Here is a 23,127-nt window from a genome sequence, read left to right as displayed (position 1 = left end):
TCCACACAAATATATGTATTTTTTTTAAAATCCTTTAATCTGTTAAGTTAAAGTTTGGACACTTTTGTCTTATAGAAACAAAAACAGTATTACGTCACTTCTGGTCTCCAATTTAGTGGCTGTTTGAATCAAAGCTGAAAAAAGACATCCAAGATTCAAGTAGTTGCTTTCAGGGTCTGCTGGGATATTTTTTTTCATTGGAATGAATAAATGCAAATAATTAGATTTTATGACTATATTTTAGTATACTAGTACACACATACTAGTCTTTATTTACTCTTCGATTGGAAATATTGACATATGTGTCTGATGTATCGCACTTTATCCGGTGGAAAATTTCCCTCATGACTATTAATTGTTTGTTTTTTTACTATTTTCACTCACTTATCCATTTGACAGCAAGCACTTTTTAGGGAGGTATATCGAGAATTTTTAATTCATTTCGAGGGCAATGTTGCTGTTTGTAAAGACCTGCTCGTAGATTTTAATGCTGTTTTAAAACACGGCGACGGTACAATACACGCGTGTTCACTAAGCTCCTGAAGGCAACACGGCTGATACAGGAAGTGTCGAAAGTTTGCGAGCGGTGATATAAAAAGTGCATTTCCGTACACACGCCTGCGGATGAAGACAGGAGATGTTTACCGAGTGGTCAATTCTACCAAATTAACACTGAAAAAGAGGTGAACATTTCCGGCGAGGACGAGGCGCGTACACAGTCGGAGTTGTTTGAAAAACAACACAATGTGGGAGCAGGAGGAATTCGCCAAACACTGGAGGAACGAATTCCCCGACTGTGAAGTCCCTGAAATGGACTTAAATTCCGTGGAGGACATCGAATCGGAGCTGGAGGCGTCCAAAGCCAACCTGAAGAGGCTCCAGAAGGCTCTGGCGGAGGAGAAATTCAAGGTGATTTACCTGCAGACCACCGTGACGCGACAGAAGACACCCGAGCCGCAAAGTTGTCCCGGCAAAGACGTCAACACCCACGCCACGTTCAAGCCTCCCACCGCGAGGACGCCGCAAGATGTGTACGACATCGGACACTTGACGGCGGCAGGCGCGACCAGTTCGTCCGGCCGAGAGCGGAGCAGGTTCAGCGGCAAGGTGGGTAAGCCCGTGCCCATCCCGATACCCCCGCGGAAGCCCAGCATTCTCACACCGAGAAGTCACGACGAACACAGCGACCGGGAATATGAGGATTTGGAGATGAATGAGAATTTTGTTCGGAATAATTTATTGGCCCCAAAGGCCGCCGGCAAAGACAACCAACGGACGCCCAGCATCCCTCACCCGGTCATCCGACGGCCTTTCCGCCAGAGCAGAGACTTTGACTCCGGGGATGACAGTCGGATGTCCCCGCCTTTGCTGCAGATTGGACAGGGTTCTGGCTGCAGCACTCCTGACAGGAGAAGTGATGGCTACCTCAGCTCTGAGCATGAAGACTCTTCCTCTGCAGGTACTTCCAACACTGCAATTACATTCAATGATGACGTCACAGTGTCTCACCTTAGGTCAAGGGAAACTTGTTTTCACTCCTTGGGATATTAGGCTAAATGGTTTCCCTTCACTATTATTCTTCTTACTGTACATTCCGTTAAACCAGCATCCTTACAGTAGACCGGGATTGTCCATCCATCCATCCATTTTCTACCGCTTATTCCCTTCGGGGTCGCGGGGGGCGCTGGAGCCTATCTCAGCTACAATCGGGCGGAAGGCGGGGTACACCCTGGACAAGTCGCCACCTCATCGCAGGGCCAACACAGATAGACAGACAACATTCACACTCACATTCACACACTAGGGCCAATTTAGTGTTGCCAATCAACCTCGTTTTTATTGAGGGCCACATCGCAATTATCGCGGCCCTCACAGGGCCACATTCATTGACAAGGCGGACTACAAAAAATGATTTGGCTGGGCACCTTAAATGATGTGGCAGACCATGTTGAATGACATGGGCCACATTAAATGATGTGACTGACGACTTTAAATGATGTGACTGGCCACTTTAAATGACGTGGCGGACCACATTGAATGAAGTGGCAGTCCACAATAATTGATGTGACGGACCACAATAAATGAGATGGTGGACCACGTTAAATGGTGTGGCGGGCCACATTGAATGACATGGCGGGCCACATGAAATGATGTGATGGACCACATTAAATGATGTCGTGGACCACATCAAAGAAAATGGCAGTTTACATTAAATGATGTGACGGACCACGTTAAATGGTGTGGCGGTCCACATTGAATGACATGGCGAGCCATATTAAATGATGTGATGGACCACATTAAAGGCCTACTGAAACCACTACTACCGACCACGCAGTCTGATAGTTTATATATCAATGATGAAATCTTAACATTGCAACACATGCCAATACGGCCGGGTTAGATTAGTAAAGTGCAATTTTAAATTTCCCGCGAAATATTCTGCTGAAAACTTCTCGGTATGATGACATTTGCACGTGACGTCACGGATTGTGCGGACATATTGGGACACCATTGTGGCCAGCTATTAAGTCGTCTGTTTTCATCGCAAAATTCCACAGTATTCTGGACATCTGTGTTGGTGAATCTTTTGCAATTTGTTTAATGAACAATGAAGACAGCAAAGAAGAAAGCTGTAGGTGGGATCGGTGTATTAGCGGCTGGCTACAGCAACACAACCAGGAGGACTTTGAGTTGGATAACAGACGCGCTACCGTGAGTATGCAGCTTTGGCTTCCAAACATTTGATCGCTTGCCCGTACGTGCGTGCCGCTATGTGCATGTCACGTACGTAACTTTGGGGAAATATATGTGCTGTATGAACTTTACGGAGGTGAACGGTACTTTGGGCTGTGGGATTGAGTGTGTTGTGCGGGTGTTTGAGTTGTATTGGTGGGTTATATGGACGGGAGGGGGGAGGTGTTTGTTATGCGGATTAATTTGTGGCATATTAAATATAAGCCTGGTTGTGTTGTGGCTAATAGAGTATATATATGTCTTGTGTTTATTTACTGTTTTAGTCATTCCCAGCTGAATATCAGGTCCCACCCGCCTCTCACAGCATCTTCCCTATCTGAATCGCTTCCACTGCCCTCTAATCCTTCACTCTCACTTTCCTCATCCACAAATCTTTCATCCTCGCTCAAATTAATGGGGTAATCGTCACTTTCTCGGTCCGAATCGCTCTCGCTGCTGCTGGCCATGATTGTAAACAATGTGCAGATGTGAGGCGCGCCACAACCTGTGATGTCACGCTACTTCCGGTACAGGCAAGGCTTTTTTATCAGCGACCAAAAGTTGCGAACTTTATCGTCAATGTTCTCTACTAAATCCTTTCAGCAAAAATATGGCAATATCGCGAAATGATCAAGTATGACACATAGAATGGACCTGCTATCCCCGTTTAAATAAGAAAATTTCATTTCAGTAGGCCTTTAAATTATATGACGGACCACATTGAATGATGTGGCGGACCACATTAAATGAGGTGGCAGTCCAAATTAAATCATGTGATGGACCACATTAAATTATATGACATTGAATGATGTGGCGGACTACAAAAAATTATTTAGCTGGGCACATTAAATGATGTGGCAGACCACATTGAATGACATGGGCCACATTAAATGATGTGACTGACCACTTTAAATTATGTGGTGGACCACAAAAAATGATGTGGCAGTCCACATTAAATCATGTGATGGACCGCAATGACATGGCGGACCACATTTAATGATGTCGTGGACCACATTAAAGAAAATGGCAGTCCACATTAAATGATGTGACGGACCACGTTAAACGGTGTGGCGGTCCACATTGAATGACATGGCGAGCCACATTAAATGTTGTGACGGACCCCATTAAATGATGTGACGGACCCCATTAAATGATGTGACGGACCCCATCAAATGATGTGACGGACCACGTTAAATGATGTGACGGACCACGTTAAATGATGTGACGGACCACGTTAAATGATGTGACGGACCACGTTAAATGATGTGACGGACCACGTTAAATGATGTGACGGACCACATTGAATGATATGGCGGGCCACTTTAAATTATGTGAGGTGATTAAAGGGGTCATATTATGCAGAACCAACTTTTTTTTACCTGATGGTACCTGCTTATGTTGAATGGTGACGTACCACATTAAATGATGTGATGGACCACATTAAATGATGTGATGCACCACATTGAATGATATGGCGGGCCACATTAAATTATGTGAGGTGATTAAAGGGGTCCTGTTATGCAAAACCAACTTTTTTTACCTGATGGTACCTGCTTATGTTGAATGGTGTGGCGGTCCACATTGAATGGTGTGGCGGTCCACATTGAATGAAGTGGCGGACCACAATAAATTAAGTGGCGGACCACAATAAATGAGACGGCGGACCACAATAAATGAGGTGGCAGTCCACATTAAATCATGTGATGGACGACATTGAATTATATGACGGACCACATTGAATGACGTGGTGGACCACACTAAATGATGTCGTGGACCACACGAAATAAAATGGCGGTCCACATTAAATGATGTGACGGATCTCGTTAAATGGGGTGGCGGTCCACATTGAATGACATGGCGAGCCATATTAAATGATGTGACGGACCACATTAAATGATGTGATGGACCACATTAAATGATGTGATGGACCACATTAAATGGTGTGGCGGTCCACATTGAATGATATGGTGGGCCACATTAAATGATGTGAGGTGATTAAAGGGGTCCTATTATGCAAAACCAACTTTTTTTACCTGATGGTACCTGCTTATGTGTATTTTAGATCTGCATAAGTTCTGAACATTTGAAATCAAACCGTGAAGGCATTGCAGAGATATTTACTAAACAATCTTGCCTAGGGATGATGTTTGATAAGAAATTATCGAGTTTGAGCCCATTATCGAATCCTCTTATCGAACCGATTCCTTATCGATTCTCTTGTCAAATCCAGATAGGTTGTTGTATATGGAAAAAAACACACAATATTTGTTTTAACAAAAGACTTTTATTATATAAGAAAACATTTAAATCTAGCCTTGTGATGAGGTGGCGACTTGTCCAGGGTGTACCCCGCCTTCCGCCCGATTGTAGCTGAGATAGGCTCCAGCTCCCCCCGCGACCCCGAAGGGAATAAGCGGTAGAAAATGGATGGATGGATGGATTTAAATCTAATAAATAAATAAATATTGACTGTTTCCCCCCTAAAAAAATAAAATAAAATAAATAAATATTGACTGTTGTTACCCAAAGTATATTAAGTGGGATTTTTCAGAAAAACAAATATATACAGTAACACAAAAACAACCTGTCTCTGTGAACACTATAGGTGTATAAATAATAATATAGTGTTAAATAAAATCAGTCCCTTGGGCACAAAACTGAAAATAATACAGCTCTCCAAAAAGTGCACTTCTACAGCTATTGGAACATACTAACTACAGCTATTGGAACATACTAACTACAGCTATTGGTACATACTAACTACAGCTATTGGAACATACTAACTACAGCTATTGGAACATACTAACTACAGCTATTGGAACATACTAACTACACACACTATGACACTAAGAACGCAACAGTCATCAATCAACAATTCTTCTTCAAAAAAATTAGCATGTCTGCTTTTTCTGGATCAAGTCTGACCCTCTCTTCGCTAATCTTGTCACCAGCGGTCGAAAAAACACGTTCACTTGGTGTGGAACTATCTTGGACACACAGATATGTTTGAGCAAGATCATATAGGAGGGGCAGAGTGTCTCTCTTACCAAACCACCAAATGGCAGTGTTGGCCTGCATGTTGGTGCGAGGAAGGCCTCTGTACACTTGTATTTCCTGGTCTACTCTGTCTGGGATGCTCCTCTGTTTCATGGGCTGCAGTTCGCTATCGTCCTCCGCTGGAAACAGGTCATCCAAGCAGGGAGTCCTCTTCTTCTTCACAGCAGGTGGACTCTGGCTGTGATCATCTGAAAAAGGATAAGTGGATAACGTTAACATGATCTTAATTCACATCTTCATTTCAATAATGAATAAAGCAAAATACGTCCTGGGCCAAAAATCACTTCACATTCTCTACTGCTCGCTAGTATTACCATATCTGAGTTATTGTGCAGAAATGTGGGGAAAAAACTACAAATGTGCGCTACATTCGTTAACCGTGTTACAAAAAAGATCAATTAGACTGTTACATAATGTTGGATATAGAGAACATACAAACACTTTATTTATTGAGTCAAAAATATTAAAGTTCGATGACTTGGTCAAATTGCAAACCGCTAAAATGATGTACAAAGCAAACTATAACCTGCTACCAAAGAATGTACAACAATTCTTCTCAATTGAAGAGGAGAAATATAACCTTAGAGGAAAATGTAATTTAAAACATTTGTATGCACGTACAACACTTAGAACCTTTAGCATATCTGTATGTGGAATTAAATGATGGAATGGATTAAGTAAAGAAGTTAAACATTGTACTGATATGATCTAGTTTAAGAGGTTGTTTAAATGAATAGTGCTTACAAAGTACAAAGAAGAAGAATCATGAGAAATACTTTCAACCTTATTGAAAATAAGATATTCTTCATCTCAGTATATTAATAATGACTGAATTAATTAATTACATATTACAAAACTGTTGTACAGTATATACTAATTCACAGATATTTTACTATAAAAAGGTCAGTAAATGATGTACCGTCATTTCCGGACTATAAGCCGCACCTGACTATAAGCCGCACCAGCTAAATTTAGGGGAAAATACAGATTGCTCCATATATAAGCCGCACCCGACTATAAGCCGCAGGGTTTTGATGTGTAATTACCGTAGTATATAGGGGTTCCTGCTACCACGGAGGGGATTGTCGGGACAGAGATGACTGTTTGGGAACGCAAAGCGTCCCATTTATTAACTATAAATCTTTCAATCATTCAATCAAACTTTCACATCTTTGACATGGCGAACAGCATTCGTGCAGAGCACAAATAATACAACGGTGCAAAGTAATACAAAGTGCTCGCCTGTACGTTATCAAAATAACCAGCCTATGAAAAGTCAGTCTTTAATCATTGTGTCATCGTCTTCCTCCTGCGTACTAAAACCACCGAAATCCTCTTCGTCGGTGTCGGAGAAGAACAGGCCGTAAATAAGCCGCACCCTTGTATAAGCCGCAGGGACCAGAACGAGGGGGAAAAGTAGCGGCTTATAGTCCGGAAATTACGGTATATATTTGTAAACGCTATGAAGTAGGAAAGGGGTAGGATTAAATAAGCTTTACTTCTTCCTACTCCTGTAAAGTGAAATGATATGAAACTGTGATGTAGTATACTGTAAGTGTGTTCATGTTCCAAATAAGCTAAAGAAATAAAGAAAGCACTAGTTTATTAGACAGACTTGCAAACTCTGTAGTGGTGTAGGCTACAAGATACCGTTAACGTTATCAGACACATACAAAAAGGCTAACGTTACCGTTAGCCACTGACTATGCTTTGGTAACGTTAGTCTAGCTAACATTACTGCAGTCCTAGTTGACATAAGAGGTAACATTACTACAAGTGAGCAGATATGGAAATTAATCGGCAACAGTTATCGTTAGTTACTCACCGGCGTCACCGCCACTGTAGCTGGGACTGGGGCAGCTGGCAGAAGAAGAGGGGCGTTCTTCGTTGTCTCTGTCGCTGCTTCTCCGCGTGTCGAAGACACGACACGGTTCTCGAACTTTCAGGTTATGCGCAGCCTGAACATGTTTCAACATGCTTGTTGTGCTTCCCCCCCCCTTACACGAGAGCGAAGCCTGGCAATAATTGCATATTGCCGTTTCCTCGTTGTATTTTTTTGTGAAATGAAGCCATGCCTTGGAGCGCTTTTTCCGGTCCATTGTTTTTCCTGCTTTCCCTATCTGCGCCTAATGACTGAGCTACGTGACGTCATTTCTTGTGATGTCCCACGGGGCGTATCTTGTGGGACGGGATTCGTTCCCAGGGATTCGAATAAAGAACCAACTCTTTTTCTTTACTATAGTGGCCTCGATAACGGGTACCGGTTCTCAAAAAGGGATTCGAGTCCATGGAATCGGTTCTTTTCTTATCGAACAACCGGGAGAACCGGTTTCGAACATCATCCCTAATCTTGCCTTACTTCCCACTTCCCCTAAGCGGTTCGTTTGGAATTTTGTGGTATGGTAGACGTTTACCAAAACCTCCTTGCGTGACTGAGCCAATTTAAATTGATGTAAAATCGGCTGTGCTACAACATCATGTCGACGATGAAACCCAATGAAGGAAAATGCTCTGTTGTTTGTTTGCTTTAACCAACGCAAGTTACTAGACTAACTTTCAGCCTCATCTGAAGTAAAAATGTGCCTTACTTTTAATTTTTATTATTTGTGGCAATGTACCTTCTTAGTATGTGAATAAGTCACTTCAAGTGTGTGCAAAGATCACAAAAAGAGGAATTTTCTGAAAAAAACAAAACTATTTTTGATGGCGGCCTCGATGACTACTATTTATGGCAATTAAAGAGACAATGAAACTTAAGTAATTATAGATTAGAATTGCGTGAATGATACATTAGCAATGTTCGGTTGATTTTTTTGTGTAGGTAGCTTAGCCTTGTAAGACAACAGCATCACTGTCCACCAACAAAATAAATACCGGTAATGATTTTTGTAAAAACAACTTTTTAACTGGATGACTGCCTACTGTATCTGGCAATGGACCAGTTAGTAATTTAATATGTTATTACATGTGCAATGTGGATCGTAGCGTGGTTTACTGCAGCCGGCTTGAGCCTCCATCTTTTACAAGTGCGCTCTGCTAGTTTCAAGGCCCTGCAAAAAAGCTAGTCAAAGATCATCTCTATGACAGCACTTAAGTGTTTTTAAGAATTTGCTACAAAAATGAGAGCATCCCACAACTTTTTTTCCTCTTCTTTGAACCAGTTAAATCGCCCAAATGGTGAAAAAGAGAGGAAATGGAAAATGGAACCTCAAGAACAAATGACTACCATTGCATCGGAAGTAAACACACTACAACAACACCTTAGTTACATTAATCATCCACCCATCCATCCATTTTCTACTGCTTATTCCCATATTATGAAAAAAAAAATTGTCCAAAAAGGAGAGCGTTTTAAGGGGTACCTTGAGGAACGCCTCTGTTATAAACCACAAGTTTGGAATCCAGTGTTCTTTGTCTGCCAGCAAGGTTAAAATGTCAATGCAGGATCTTCCAATGTGTGGTCCAAGTTCCTTTTTACAAAAGGAACACTCTAGTGTTTTCTGAATTTACTGCAATATAATGTTGTCTGTCTATCTGTGTTGGCCCTGCGATGAGGTGGCGACTTGTCCAGGGTGTACCCCGCCTACCGCCCGATTGTAGCTGAGATAGGCTCCACCGGCCCCCGCGACCCCGAAGGGAATAAGCGGTAGAAATGGATGGATGGATAATTTGTCTCCCAAGTTTTTAAATAAACTTGGATGGCCGGTATGGTGTCATTCCCTGGCCAGATTTGGCCACCATGCCGCTAGTTAAATAGCCCTGCATTAGGGGTTAAGACTGATTGCCTAGTGAGTTTTGCAGTTTGGATTTTGATGATATGAAAATTTTATCTCACAGTTATTGTGACCAAAATTATACCGGTTACCATTGTTATCGTGGTATTGTTGAAAGTGCTGAAAAATTACTTAAACACACACTGAAATCTTTAGATTCAAAATGAAATCTTAAACAAATAGACGCACTGTTAGAATCTTTTGTGTTTCTTACGCTTTACTGGTTAACAGTATTCTGGCGGGAGTTGTGCGTCCTACTGTGTTCAGCGGTCCTTGAAAGCATTGTAAAAACACTTCTGTTTTGTATTCCTCTGAGCACATATTGATCACCCAGTTCACCAGATCACCCAGAGAGCACAGCGCTTAGGTTCATTGTGCGCACGTGAATAACTTGGTTGTTCAGACAGCAATGTGTTTAAACAAGATTAGATTGGGATATGTTGTTTCTTAATGGGGAAAGACATTCATGTGTCATGTTTTCATGTTAGCATTTAAGATAGTGAACTGGCGCCAGTCAGTGAGTTTATATAAGTTCAGTTATCCATCAAGGTTTTTTCATCATTTTGATTTAAAAGGTAGTGCTAACCCTTGGGAGTTTTAGCACTGTTATCATTATTACAGTGTAATGTTACATCCCAATGAGCAAGTAAAAAAAATAAGAGCTACTGCTACTTTCCATTCTGAAACTTGTTGAAGTAACATCTGTTTTTGAGAAACTTCCTTTCGTCTAGCTTTCACTTCCGGATGGGATTCTGGGTCAAACGCATATGTCTGTATTTCAACAGTGCACATTTTCAAAAGAGAAATTTTAATACTTTTGTAAAAAGTTTGCTGTGGCTGATGGGGTAGAAAAGCAAGGCCGATAAGATGAGGCGGCGGGGTATGGAGGGGTTCATTTGCATCTAAGAGGAATGCTCATAACAACAAACCGTTTGCAGACATACTCAAAAAGTAGGTAAAACTGTGACTGTTGTGCAAAATGCAAGCACAATTTACACCAAGGCATATCTAAAACAGTATCTAGACCACAAGAAAGTGTTTTAAATGTACATTAGAATGACCGTAGGTCCCTTTTTAAAGAATAGTTATTATTCAATGATTAAAAAATACTTTTGGCATACAGGTTTTGCTTTAACTAAATACGTACATTTTTTGCTTAATCCATTTTTTTGTCCCCAGCCCTAGACAGAGTCAACAGTTGCTTAAGCCCAACATTTACTTCCTCTGATTGTGTTTGTCTCATGAGTAAAGTGCTGATGATAAGCATGTGAATAGATTAAAGGAAGCCCTTTGGGAGCAGACTGAATGTTTTTTGGTCACACATTTGTGTTCCTCGTAAGATAATAAAATCACAATTTGACTTATAGTTTATTATTGCATAAATTGTTCTACTGGTTGTGTACTTCAAAGACTCACATCCAGCCCTAGAAAAACACATTTCATTTTAACCCCGCAAAGCTAACTTCAATTTGAAAAAGCCAAATTATTGGATTTTTATTTTGTGCACAGATATACTACATCGATCTGGGGTAAGCAAAAGGCCACAACATTTACCCCGGTGAAGTTTTGTGGAAGTAGTGAAGGCCCCTCTCTGTGGGGAGGATCACTGAAAAGGTCTGCTATATACACTAATACAAGGGTTGTTAGCTGGTCAAAGCCTAGCGCATTAACTGGTACTGACGCTGGAAAATGGGGTTTTGTCCACATAGATATTGTTAAAACGTTAAACATGAGTAACAGATAGCATAGCAGACATACCATATTTTCGAACCATAGGGCGCGCCGCATTATAAGGCACACTGCTGATGAGCGGGTCTGCTGATGAGGCGGCGGGGTATGGAGGGGTTCATTTGCATCTAAGAGGAATGCTCATAACAACAAACCGTTTGCAGACATACTCAAAAAGTAGGTAAAACTGTGACTGTTGTGCAAAATGCAAGCACAATTTACACCAAGGCATATCTAAAACAGTATCTAGACCCCAAGAAAGTGTTTTAAATGTACATTAGAATGACCGTAGGTCCCTTTTTAAAGAATAGTTATTATTCAATGATTAAAAAATACTTTTGGCATACAGGTTTTGCTTTAACTAAATACATACATTTTTTGCTTAATCCATTTTTTTGTCCCCAGCCCTAGACAGAGTCAACAGTTGCTTAAGCCCAACATTTACTTCCTCTGATTGTGTTTGTCTCATGAGTAAAGTGCTGATGATAAGCATGTGAATAGATTAAAGGAAGACCTTTGGGAGCAGACTGAATGTTTTTTGGTCACACATTTGTGTTCCTCGTAAGATAATAAAATCACAATTTGACTTATAGATTATTATTGCATAAATTGTTCTACTGGTTGTGTACTTCAAAGACTCACATCCAGCCCTAGAAAAACACATTTCATTTTAACCCCGCAAAGCTAACTTCAATTTGAAAAAGCCAAATTATTGGATTTTTATTTTGTGCACAGATATACTACATCGATCTGGGGTAAGCAAAAGGCCACAACATTTACCCCGGTGAAGTTTTGTGGAAGTAGTGAAGGCCCCTCTTTGTGGGGAGGATCACTGAAAAGGTCTGCTATATACACTAATACAAGGGTTGTTAGCTGGTCAAAGCCTAGCGCATTAACTGGTACTGATGCTGGAAAATGGGGTTTTGTCCACATAGATATTGTTAAAACGTTAAACATGAGTAACAGATAGCATAGCAGACATACCATATTTTTGGACCTGGAAAATGGGGTTTTGTCCACATAGATATTGTTAAAACGTTAAACATGAGTAACAGATAGCATAGCAGACATACCATATTTTCGAACCATAGGGCGCGCCGCATTATAAGGCACACTGCTGATGAGCGGGTCTATTCAGGTCTATTTTCATATAAAAGGCGCACCAGATTATAAGGTTTATTAAAGGGAAGCTGCACTTTTTTTGGAGTTTTGCCTATAGTTCACAATCATGAGAGACAAGTACATATATATATATTTTTTTAGGATCCTAAAGATGGTTAACGCTTGCAAAATGTGGCTAATGGGAGTCACCGTTTTAGCCTTCAAAGCCCTCTAAAACAACTTTAAAACTCTCCATTAACATTTTATATACACACTGCAAGTATATATATAATGTAGTAACAGATACATTCATAATAATATGTAATATGTTAAATATTTACCGTATTTTGGTCAATGTGTGCATTACCGGAACTTATTTCCTCAGCGCATTTATTTCCGCTTCCATAGCAACACACTTCCGACTTCCGGCTACAAATGTGTGTTGTACTTCCAAAAACATGCGTTGTAATAATGGCAGACTTGGTGACAGACAACAAAGACGTCTATTTTTGGACAAATGAGGATTTTATTTTTGAACCTGAATATATGATGAACTGTTGCTTCTAGAAGCGAGCACAAGGAAAAGCTGAAACTTCAGAGTAGACGGAAGCCAAATTGGCATGACTCAAAGCTGCAAATATGGAACTTGGAGCCAAGCTATGCGGACATATATGGCGTGCTTACCCAAAGACTACTTGAAAAAACTTCCGCTGCCAGCTGGAACAAACTATCCATCAATTAAGTCACTGTAATATTGGTCATGATACACGCAGCACACCATGTCTGTTATTACAACTACATACACTGTCGAGCTTGCTGTGTACAAAGAAAACATGAAATGTGGGCTAATTCTTTACAGACACTATAATATGATTTAAAAAAAGTTTTTCAGTCAATACAAATCGGTGTCCTATCGCATTGTGTTGTGTATTACAAACTCAAAATCGATCCAGTTGCTGACGCAAAATCTAGATTATCTCTTGCTGTAGCTAGCTCACGGCTAATGCTTTAGCATGCCGTCCCAAGACGATGTCTTACTACGCTAGAAGAAAAGTTCCACAGGTTCGCTCTTACAATAATAATGTCACTACAGTTTGGTTATCATACAGGTTATGGAACGTAAATTAAGTATTGTTGGCGGTTTTTGGATGCATTTTTAAAGTGATTTAGACACAGAATGGATTGCTCCCATTAGCTGCATTGCTCCGCGTTGCTCTCTTTACTCAACATACTGTATATGCCATTCAATAGAACTTGGGATTGACCAGTGTGTTTTATTCCCTGAGAGGAAGACTGGTCGCGCAACATTAGCCACCAACAATGAGGCAATTTTTGCAAATTAAAATGCAAAAAAAAACCTTTTGTCTTCTTGTTTCTCATGAGGATTGTAAACTATAAACCAAATTCCAAAAAAAGTGCAGTTCCCCTTTAAAGGGGTCATACTATAATATTTGGTACATATACAACATTTCCTTGTGGTCTACATAACATTTAATGGTGGTTCTTTGGTGATATTGTTGCATATAGTATGTTTTACAGACCATCTTCAAGCCGCTTTCTGACCGTCTTTTCAGGATGCGCAGTTTTGTGGGCGGCTTTATTTGCGTGGCTCCACTTTGACAGTGTCCTCTCCCCGTCATCTTTGTTGTATCGGTAATTTTTAGCGTTTCCACAGCGAGTCTCCTGACAGAAGTTGGAACTAGGGCTGTCAACATTAACGCATGTGATTGAGAAAAAACGCGTTATCGTAAATGATTGAAGATTAATCACAGTGTTTGTTTTGACCGCCAGAAGATGGCGTGCATTGCAGAGGCAGTGTTCACGTCAAACGCCAAGCTAGTGTGATGATATAGTTAGAGCGGTGTGCTCTGCGCCCTTCAAAACAAACACAGACGGAACTTTTGATAAAACTGAGGTAATTAGTATTGCAGCAACAAACATTCATATCATCGGCACACTACAAGTTTAAAATAGCATCTTAAAGCAAAACATTAACGTGAGGGTTGTGCCACTTGCATGAATGCTACATGGACAGCAAACAGGACAACAAACTATGCTGGTTGAGTTTATCTGCCTTCACCACAGGTAAACAATGTGTTTTGGAATTGGACCGCCACCTCATGTAAGCCACTTAACATCTGTAAAGACCAAGTGCTGCAAGATGTTGTTCATGTCGCCAACGACCGTTATACAAACTAGAAGTAGTTTGTACGGAAAAGAGATCAGCTCTTTCGTCTGAAAAGGTAAATACGCTTGTTTGTTTAAACAACTGGTTAAACTGAGGAAAAGTAAATGCTGATGTATAAATGGTATATTATGTAAAGTTATTTATGGGTGTCTTTATTACTATTAATATACTGTACATCTTCTACCTTGTTTGCTATATTATTGCAAAGACTTTCAAAATGTGCACCTAATTCTTACTGTACTTGCTGTCACCAAGTTTTGAGTAAACCAATGACTTGCAGTTCAGTAAAACATTTAAAAAACAATGCTGCATGACATTCTGACTACAACATTGCATTTGTATGTAAATATCGGGGTATTTCCTTAAGCAAATTTTGTTTATCCAAGCAAATAATAGGATGTGATTTAATTTGATTGAAAAAATTAATCACTTGACAGCCCGAGTTAGAACTGTATGCTACTTCATTTCGTAAATGGCAACTGTGGAGAATGACTGCCCCACAACAAGAAAATAGAGAAAAAGAAGGAGCTTATTGACTACATGGTCAGACTTCAATGGTGGACCCGCCCAAAGCACTTTGGCTGAACCTTAACCATACATGGATAATCCGATGATGTCAATTGAACAGGCGTCAACCTGCAGCCCGCACGTATCTCTTATGTGTGACTGCCATTTACTGGTCACACATTACACCATGTACCAAATAAAATTGCTTGAATACGTACATTAGGCGCAGAGTTATAAAGCACACTGTCGAGTTTTGAGAAAATTAAGGATTTAAAGTGTGCTTTATAGTCTGGAAAATACGGTAATAATAATAACATAATTTTTTGACGGAAATCTACTAGTTGCATTCAAGTGCAGTTGTACCCACTTATAAGGGTTATATCATGTTATTAATTTCTACATTTAAAACACTTCTTTGTGGTCAACATAACATGTAATGGTGGTTATTTGGTAAAAATGTTGCATTGATTATGTTTTACAGAGCATTTTTGTGCCACTTTCTGACTGTCTCTTCAGGATGTGCCGTTTTGTGGTCTTATTAATGTGCCTCCGCTTCGACCGCGTCTTCTCTCGCCCACTTTGTTGTAGTTTTTAGCACTTTCATAGCGAATCTACAACTGTACGCTACTTTGATTTAGAAACGGCAACAGCATAGAATGCATGTGCATGCACGACCCAGTCTGCCCCACAACAAGAGGATAGAAAAAAACAGGAGCTTATTTGATTGATTGATTGATTGATTGATTGATTGAGGCTTTTATTAGTAGGTTGCACAGTGAAGTACATATTCCGTACAATTGACCACTAAATGGTAACACCCGAATAAGTTTTTCAACTTGTTTAAGTCGGGGTCCACTTAAATTGATTCATGATACAGATATATACTATCATATATACTATCATCATAATACAGTCATCACACAAGATAATCACATTGAATTATTTACATTATTTACAATCAGGGGTGTGGAGGGGGGGGGGGGAGACTACAGCGTGGACTACAACGGCGGACTCGTGCAAGGCACTCTGGGTACATTTATAGCATATATGGATAATCCGCTGATGATTTTCCCAATTTGTGACATCATCAATTGTGCAAATTCCAAACAGGTAATTTGTTGGCTGTAGAAAGGCAGGCAAGATTGTTTTATAAATCTCTCTGCAATGCCTCCACGGTTTGATTTCAAATTATTATATATAGTTGATGTCGACATAAACAGCTGACCGCTTGGGTTGAGACACAAAAGGGTCCTTTCTGTGAAAAATGTTAGTTAACAGTTGTATTGTTTACAACAACAGCGACATTAATACTGTCTGTTTATACATAGTATAAAAACGTGGACACTGACTTTCGGTTCAGTGAAACGTAAACTTCAAATGAATGCATGGCAGTATTCACCTGGATTCTATCAGACAAAAGTACCATTACTTTTTGTTTTGGTTTGTTAACCACTAGAAAAAAAGATTTGCGCATGTACAAAACCTTTGTCAATGTAGTCAAGGAAGACAACAAAATTACCGCAGCAGCTCTGTTAGATATCTAAGACTAAGGCTGCCTGTGTCTTTTAGAGTCCATTTTAAAATGATCTTACTCGTTTTTAAATCCTTACGTGGTCTTGCCCCACCTTACCTCTCTGAGCTGCTCCACCTCTATGCCCACACCCGGTCCCTCAGGTCAGCTGATCAGCTGATCCTGGAGGTACCCAAATCAAAGCGCAAGCTCAGAGGGGACAGAGCCTTCTCTGTTGCGGGTCCCAAACTCTGGAAGGATCTCCCTCCCATTTTCATTCACTGGCTTTTAACCCAGCATGAGACTTTAAACTGTTTTTAACTTTTTTAACTGTTTTTAACTTTTTAACTGCTTTTTATCTAACAAATTGTTCTTAGGGCAATTTGTATTTGCTTTTTCAATGTGTATTTTACTTCTGTTTTAAATGTTATTTTTTAGTCTGTCCTTTGCCTTTATTTCTTTGTGGTGTACAGCCCTTTGTTCTTCAACTGTGGTTGTTTTTAAAGGGCTTTATAAATAAAGTTGGTATGGTATGGTATAAAATAGTACAGTGCTTTCGAAAAGTATTCACAGCGCTTCATTTTTTCCACATTATGTTACAGCCCTATTCCAAAATAGAATAAATACATTTTTGTCCTCAAAATTCTACACACAATGCCCCATAATAACAACGTGAAAACGCTTTTTGCTAATTTATTAAAAATGGAAAACTAAGAAATCACTTGTACATAGGTAGTCACAGTATTTGCTCAGCCTCAAGTCTTTTTGAATACGATACCATAAGCTTGGCACACCTATCTTTGGGCAGTTTCACCCATTCCTCTTTGCAGCACCTCTCAAGCTCCATCAGGTTGGATGGGAAGTGTTAGTTTTCATTCCAGTTCCTGCCACTGAAAAGCATCCCCACAGCATGATGCTTCCCCCGCCATGCTTCACTTTTGGGATGGTATTGGCCTAGTGATGAGCAGTGCCTTGTTTTCTCCAAACATGATGCCTGGCATTCACGCCAAAGAATTCAATCTTTTTTTCATCAGACCACAAAAAGTGTTTCTTAGGTTGGGTGTCTTTTAGGTGCCTGATTGGTGAATTGCTGCATAGATGGCTGTCCTTCTGGGATGCTGTAGCTTAGACAGAGTAACCATCGGGTTCTTGGTCACCTCCCTAACTCGAGCCCTTCTACCCCGATCACCAAGTTTAGATGGCCGGCCAGCTCTCGGAAGAGTCCTGGTGGTTCCAAATTGCTTACGTTTACGGATGATTGAGGCCACTGTGCTCATTGGGACCTTCAAGGCAGCAGATATTTGTCTGTACCCTTCTCAGATTTGTGCCCTGAGTCAATCCTGTCTTGGAGGTCTATAGACAGTTCCTTCGACTTCATGCTTTGTTTGTGCTTTGCCATGCATTGTTGTATATAATTAACAAAGAACGTCAACAAAGGATGCCATTTTTTCTTTCCCACTACTGCAGCACTTAAAATGATGTACTGTATATGAGTAATTAGAACTCACCGTAAACTGCTTTATCTACTTTGTTAATGTTGCCCAAGTACTTTGAAGCTTTGTGTGCTCCGGCAGCTAATCATTGTGAAGTGTTGACTGTTCTCAAAGACATTGTAGGGTGTGGGAAGTTGTGGAAAGTCTCACAAGCATTTTATGGTGTGTCCACTTGGCTGTGGTAGCAACAGTGGATGACTGGCTCATGGTCACCAACGGCAACAAGAGTGAGCTCATGCCAGAGGTCTTGGTCATTGCTGGTTTCTTTTGTATGTAATGTGGATTTACAAGGGCCACGTCATGCATGCCATAAACTATAAGTCTACACTCACTGTAGGGTCCATGATTCACAACAGTGTTGCCTTGAATATGCAGACATCATCCATGTTAGAAGCACTAAAGTTGTTAATAGCATGGTATTGTGTACCCTCAGAATAATAATTAACTGTGATTTGTCATGGGCGAAAAGGATAGGATAAACTTTATGTATATCCAACATTGGGGAAATTCCACTGTTGCAGTGCAATGAAAGATCTCACTTCAACAAAATGTGTGTTTGCAACAACATGGGATTTTGGTAATATTTCAACAGAAATGAAAGTGTCAGGAATCAAGGAAAACGTAAAAATGTCATTATGACTAAACATGAATGTCAAAATCAATTGCAGGTTTCAATTGGTATCATCTTTGATCCTTTATGAACTGAACAGGTCAGAGGTAGAAAATGGATGGATAGATGGATTATACAAGCATAAAAATTAATTAACCACTGTTGGGATTTAAGCATAAAAAAAAGAAAACACATAATAACACATAATTTTCATAAGTATTTTTTCCCCATGCTTTTAAACCCTGCACTTTATACAATACTGTGACAAATAATGGATTTTTACTGGTTCACAAGCTTCCAATGAAATTGCTGAAAGGGTCACGGCGGGCCTATGACATTGACTCCGTTTACACTGCAGGCCAAAGTGGTCCAAATCAGATTTTTTTAAAATCTGTATTTTCCTGGCTGACTGTTTGGAGCGCAAGTAAAATGTCATCTTTATCACACTCCAATCTTCAGCACAGGCCTCAATGTGGCCTCGACGTCACTTGCATGCGCAGTTCAATACAGTGAAAGCAAAGGAAGTTGGTCGGGTTCCGTAAATGAACAAGGAAGCTACTACTACTGCAAACACCTTTAAAAAATTAGCGTTTATTTACGTGAAAATAAATTATAGTAATACAATTCATGTATGAATGAATATGGTGTAATATATTTGGGAGGGTTCTAATCTTTTTATGGCTGTTAAGTAGAGGCAACATGGACATCAGCATGGATCTACGTGAGCTTTATTTTTCTACTCACTTACGCAAACAACTTACGCAATGTACGTAACATGTAAGCAAAAACAGCAGAGTGTACACGTCAATACCGGTCCTTCAACAATCACTTTTTCTTTGGAATCAAAGTATACTATTTGTGTATGTGTATGTATATATATATATATATATATATATATATATATATATATATATATATATACTACCGTTCAAAAGTTTGGGGTCACATTGAAATGTCCTTATTTTTTCAAAAGCACTGTACTTTTCAATGAAGATAACTTTAAACTAGTCTTAACTTTAAAGAAATACACTCTATACATTGCTAATGTGGTAAATGACTATTCTAGCTGCAAATGTCTGGTTTTTGGTGCAATATCTACATAGGTGTATAGTGGCCCATTTCCAGCAACTATCACTCCAGTGTTCTAATGGTACAATGTGTTTGCTCATTGGCTCAGAAGGCTAATTGATGATTAGAAAACCCTTGCGCAATCATGTTCACACATCTGAAAACAGTTTAGCTCGTTACAGAAGCTACAAAACTGACCTTCCTTTGAGCAGATTGAGTTTCTGGAGCATCACATTTGTGGGGTCAATTAAACGCTCAAAATGGCCAGAAAAAGAGAACTTTCATCTGAAACTCGACAGTCTATTCTTGTTCTTAGAAATGAAGGCTATTCCACAAAATTGTTTGGGTGACCCCAAACTTTTGAACGGTAGTATATATATGTATGTATGTATGTATGTATGTATGTATGTATGTATGTATGTATATATGTGTATGTATATATGTGTATGTACATATGTGTATGTATATATGTGTATATATATGTGTATATATATATGTGTGTATATATATATGTGTATATATATATATGTGTATATATATATATATATATATATATATATATATATATATATATATATATATATATGTGCATATATATATATGTGTGTATATATATATATATATATATATATATATATATATATATATACATATATATATATATATACATATATATATATATATACATATATATATATATATACATATATACATATATATATATATATATATACATATATATATATATATATATATATATATATATATATATATATATATATATATATATATATATATATATATATATATATATATATATATATATATATATATATATATATATATATATATATATATATATATATATATATGTGTGTGTGTGTGTGTGTGTGTGTGTGTGTGTGTGTATATATGTGTGTATATATATATCTTTGGCAGCTTAGTCACAGATGACCATGCTAATTTACGCTCTTGTGTCAGACACTTATTTCGATTTGATGTTTAATTTTTTATTTAATTTATGTTTAATTTATTTTTAATTTATTTTATTTTTTTAATTTTGTAATGGTACTTTAATTATTATTAATAGTTTATTTTATTTTTTATTTAAATAGTTTTGTCATCCTATTTTAGTCAATTATTAGTAATATCTTTTCAGTTTTAATGAGTGTTGTAATTATACAATGCACATATCTAATTATAATTTTCACATTTTAACTTGATGTTTTGTTGATACGGTACATTCATGTTTGTTGACAACGCCTAGCATGGCTGTACAAGCCAATTCTTGAGTGACAGTCCCTGTTGCACTTAGTGCAAACATGTGTAGAGACTTCATCCCGCTCCTGCTGTGCGATGGTATTTGCAGTATGTTTCCTCCTGTCTCTCTTCTCCTCTGCGAGCTGGCCTCTCCTCAAATCAGCCTCTGCGATACCCCGTCTAACCGCTTGACGCCAGACATTTCGGTTCTCCGCCTGTATCTCCCAGCTGTCCCAGGGAATATTACACGCCTTTAGATCTCTCTTGCATGCGTCCTTGAACCGGAGGGAGGGACGACCAACATGTCTGGAACCAGCAGCCAGTTGTCCATACATAATGTCCTTGGGAAGCCGTCCGTCCTCCATCCGCCGAACATGTCCCAGCCATCGAAGACGGCGCTGGCTAAGAAGAGAGTTCATGCTATGGATAATAGCCCGCTGAAGAATGACACTGTGTGGAATATGGTCTTGCCAACTAATACCAAGGATACGTTTGATGCACCGCATGTGAAAAGCGTTAAGTCGACGCTCTTGTCTCATGTAAGTAGTCCAGGTCTCGCTTCCGTAGAGTAAAGTGCTGAGAATGCAGGCCTGATAAACACGGATCTTTGTATGTTGAGTAAGAGCGTTGTTTTCCCATACTCGCTTTGCTAGTTTAGCCATGATGGTATTTGCCTTTCCAAGCCTCCTGTCAAGTTCAACATCAAGCGAGAGTTTATTGCTGATTGTCGAGCCTAGGTATATAAAATTATCTACTACTTCTAAAGTGACACCATTCATCTTGATAGCAGGATTTGCAGCACCTTGAACACTGACATTGGTTTTCTGCAGGCTAACTATAAGTCCAAACTGTTCACAAGCATTCGCAAAACAGTCACTTAGACGTTGTAAGGCTTCTTTGGTGTTGGTAACAAGAGCAGCATCGTCTGCAAAAAGCATCTCTCGGATTAACACTGACCTCCTTTTGGTTTTCGCACGTAATCTTGCCAGATAGAACAATTTGCCGTCAGACCGTGTGTGTAGATAGACACCCTCAATGGATGTGTCAAAAGCGTAGGACAGGAGTATAGAGAAGAATATTCCAAAAAGAGTTGGTGCTAAGACGCAGCCCTGCTTAACACCACTGTTGATAGAGAAGGAGTCCGAACAGGATCCATCATACAAGACTGTTCCCTTCATGTTGGAATGGAAAGAGATCAACATGCTGAATAGTTTTGGAGGACATCCAATCTTTTGTAGTAGCTTGAACAGGCCCTTCATGCTGACAAGATCGAAAGCTTTAGTTAGATCTATGAACATCATGTAAAGAGGTTGACCCTGTTCTCTACTCTTCTCTTGAATCTGCCTGACTGAAAATATCATGTCGGTCGTCGATCTTCCAGCCCTGAAACCACATTGGGATTCAGGATAGATACGATCTGCAAGTATCTGTAGCCTGTTTAAGATTATGCGTGCATAAACCTTTCCAACGATGTTCAAGAGAGAAATTCCTCTATAGCTGTTACAGTCACTGCGGTCCCCTTTATTCTTATAAAGTGACACAATAGTGGCATCACGCATGTCCTGAGGTACTACTTCTTCCTCCCAGCAAAGACACAGTAATTCGTACAGCGGTTTAAGCAGGTCAGGCTTCCCTTGCTTGATAGCTTCAGGTGGAATGTTATCGTTACCTGGTGCTTTGTCAGATGGAAGTGAATCAATAGCTTTTTCAAGCTCTACCATTGTAGGCACTTCGTCAAGTTCATTCATGATTGGTAGCTCCTTCGTATAATTTAGAGCAGCATCAGAGACAGTTGTTTCACGGCTGTATAGTTCTGAGTAGTGCTCCACCCATCTGACCATCTGTTCTTCTCGATTGGTAATCTTCTCCCCTATCCGAGATTTAATTGGAGTAGTCCGTTTTCTAACAGGTCCTACTGCTTTCTTTATACCATTGTACATGCCACGGATGTTACCAGATTCAGCACTCATCTGGATATCTTCGCAGAGCTGCTGCCAATAGTTGTTTGCACACTGTCTGGCAATGCGCTGTGAGGAACAACGAGTACTCTTGAGTGTTGCAAGTGACTGAGCATTTGGACATCTCTTGTATGCCAAAAA

At 39.6% G+C, this 23,127-nt stretch overlaps 1 protein-coding gene across 1 annotated transcript in view; it reads left to right on the top strand.

Moving 5' to 3' along the window:
• Positions 1 to 321: 321 nt before the first annotated feature.
• The window catches only part of abr (ABR activator of RhoGEF and GTPase), a 262,246-nt gene continuing 239,440 nt past the window's right edge, over positions 322 to 23,127 (top strand). Inside the window, exon 1 of the mRNA XM_062048178.1 lies at positions 322 to 1,459. Coding sequence (XP_061904162.1) covers positions 745 to 1,459 — 715 coding nt within the window. The 5' untranslated portion in view covers positions 322 to 744. The remainder of the gene's footprint in view (positions 1,460 to 23,127) is intronic.

Source organism: Entelurus aequoreus, linkage group LG05, assembly GCF_033978785.1.
Source record: "Entelurus aequoreus isolate RoL-2023_Sb linkage group LG05, RoL_Eaeq_v1.1, whole genome shotgun sequence".
Taxonomy (NCBI): Eukaryota; Metazoa; Chordata; class Actinopteri; order Syngnathiformes; family Syngnathidae; genus Entelurus; species Entelurus aequoreus.
The sequence above is the reverse complement of the archived record's forward strand: the minus strand, read 5'-3'. Positions and strand labels throughout refer to the sequence as shown.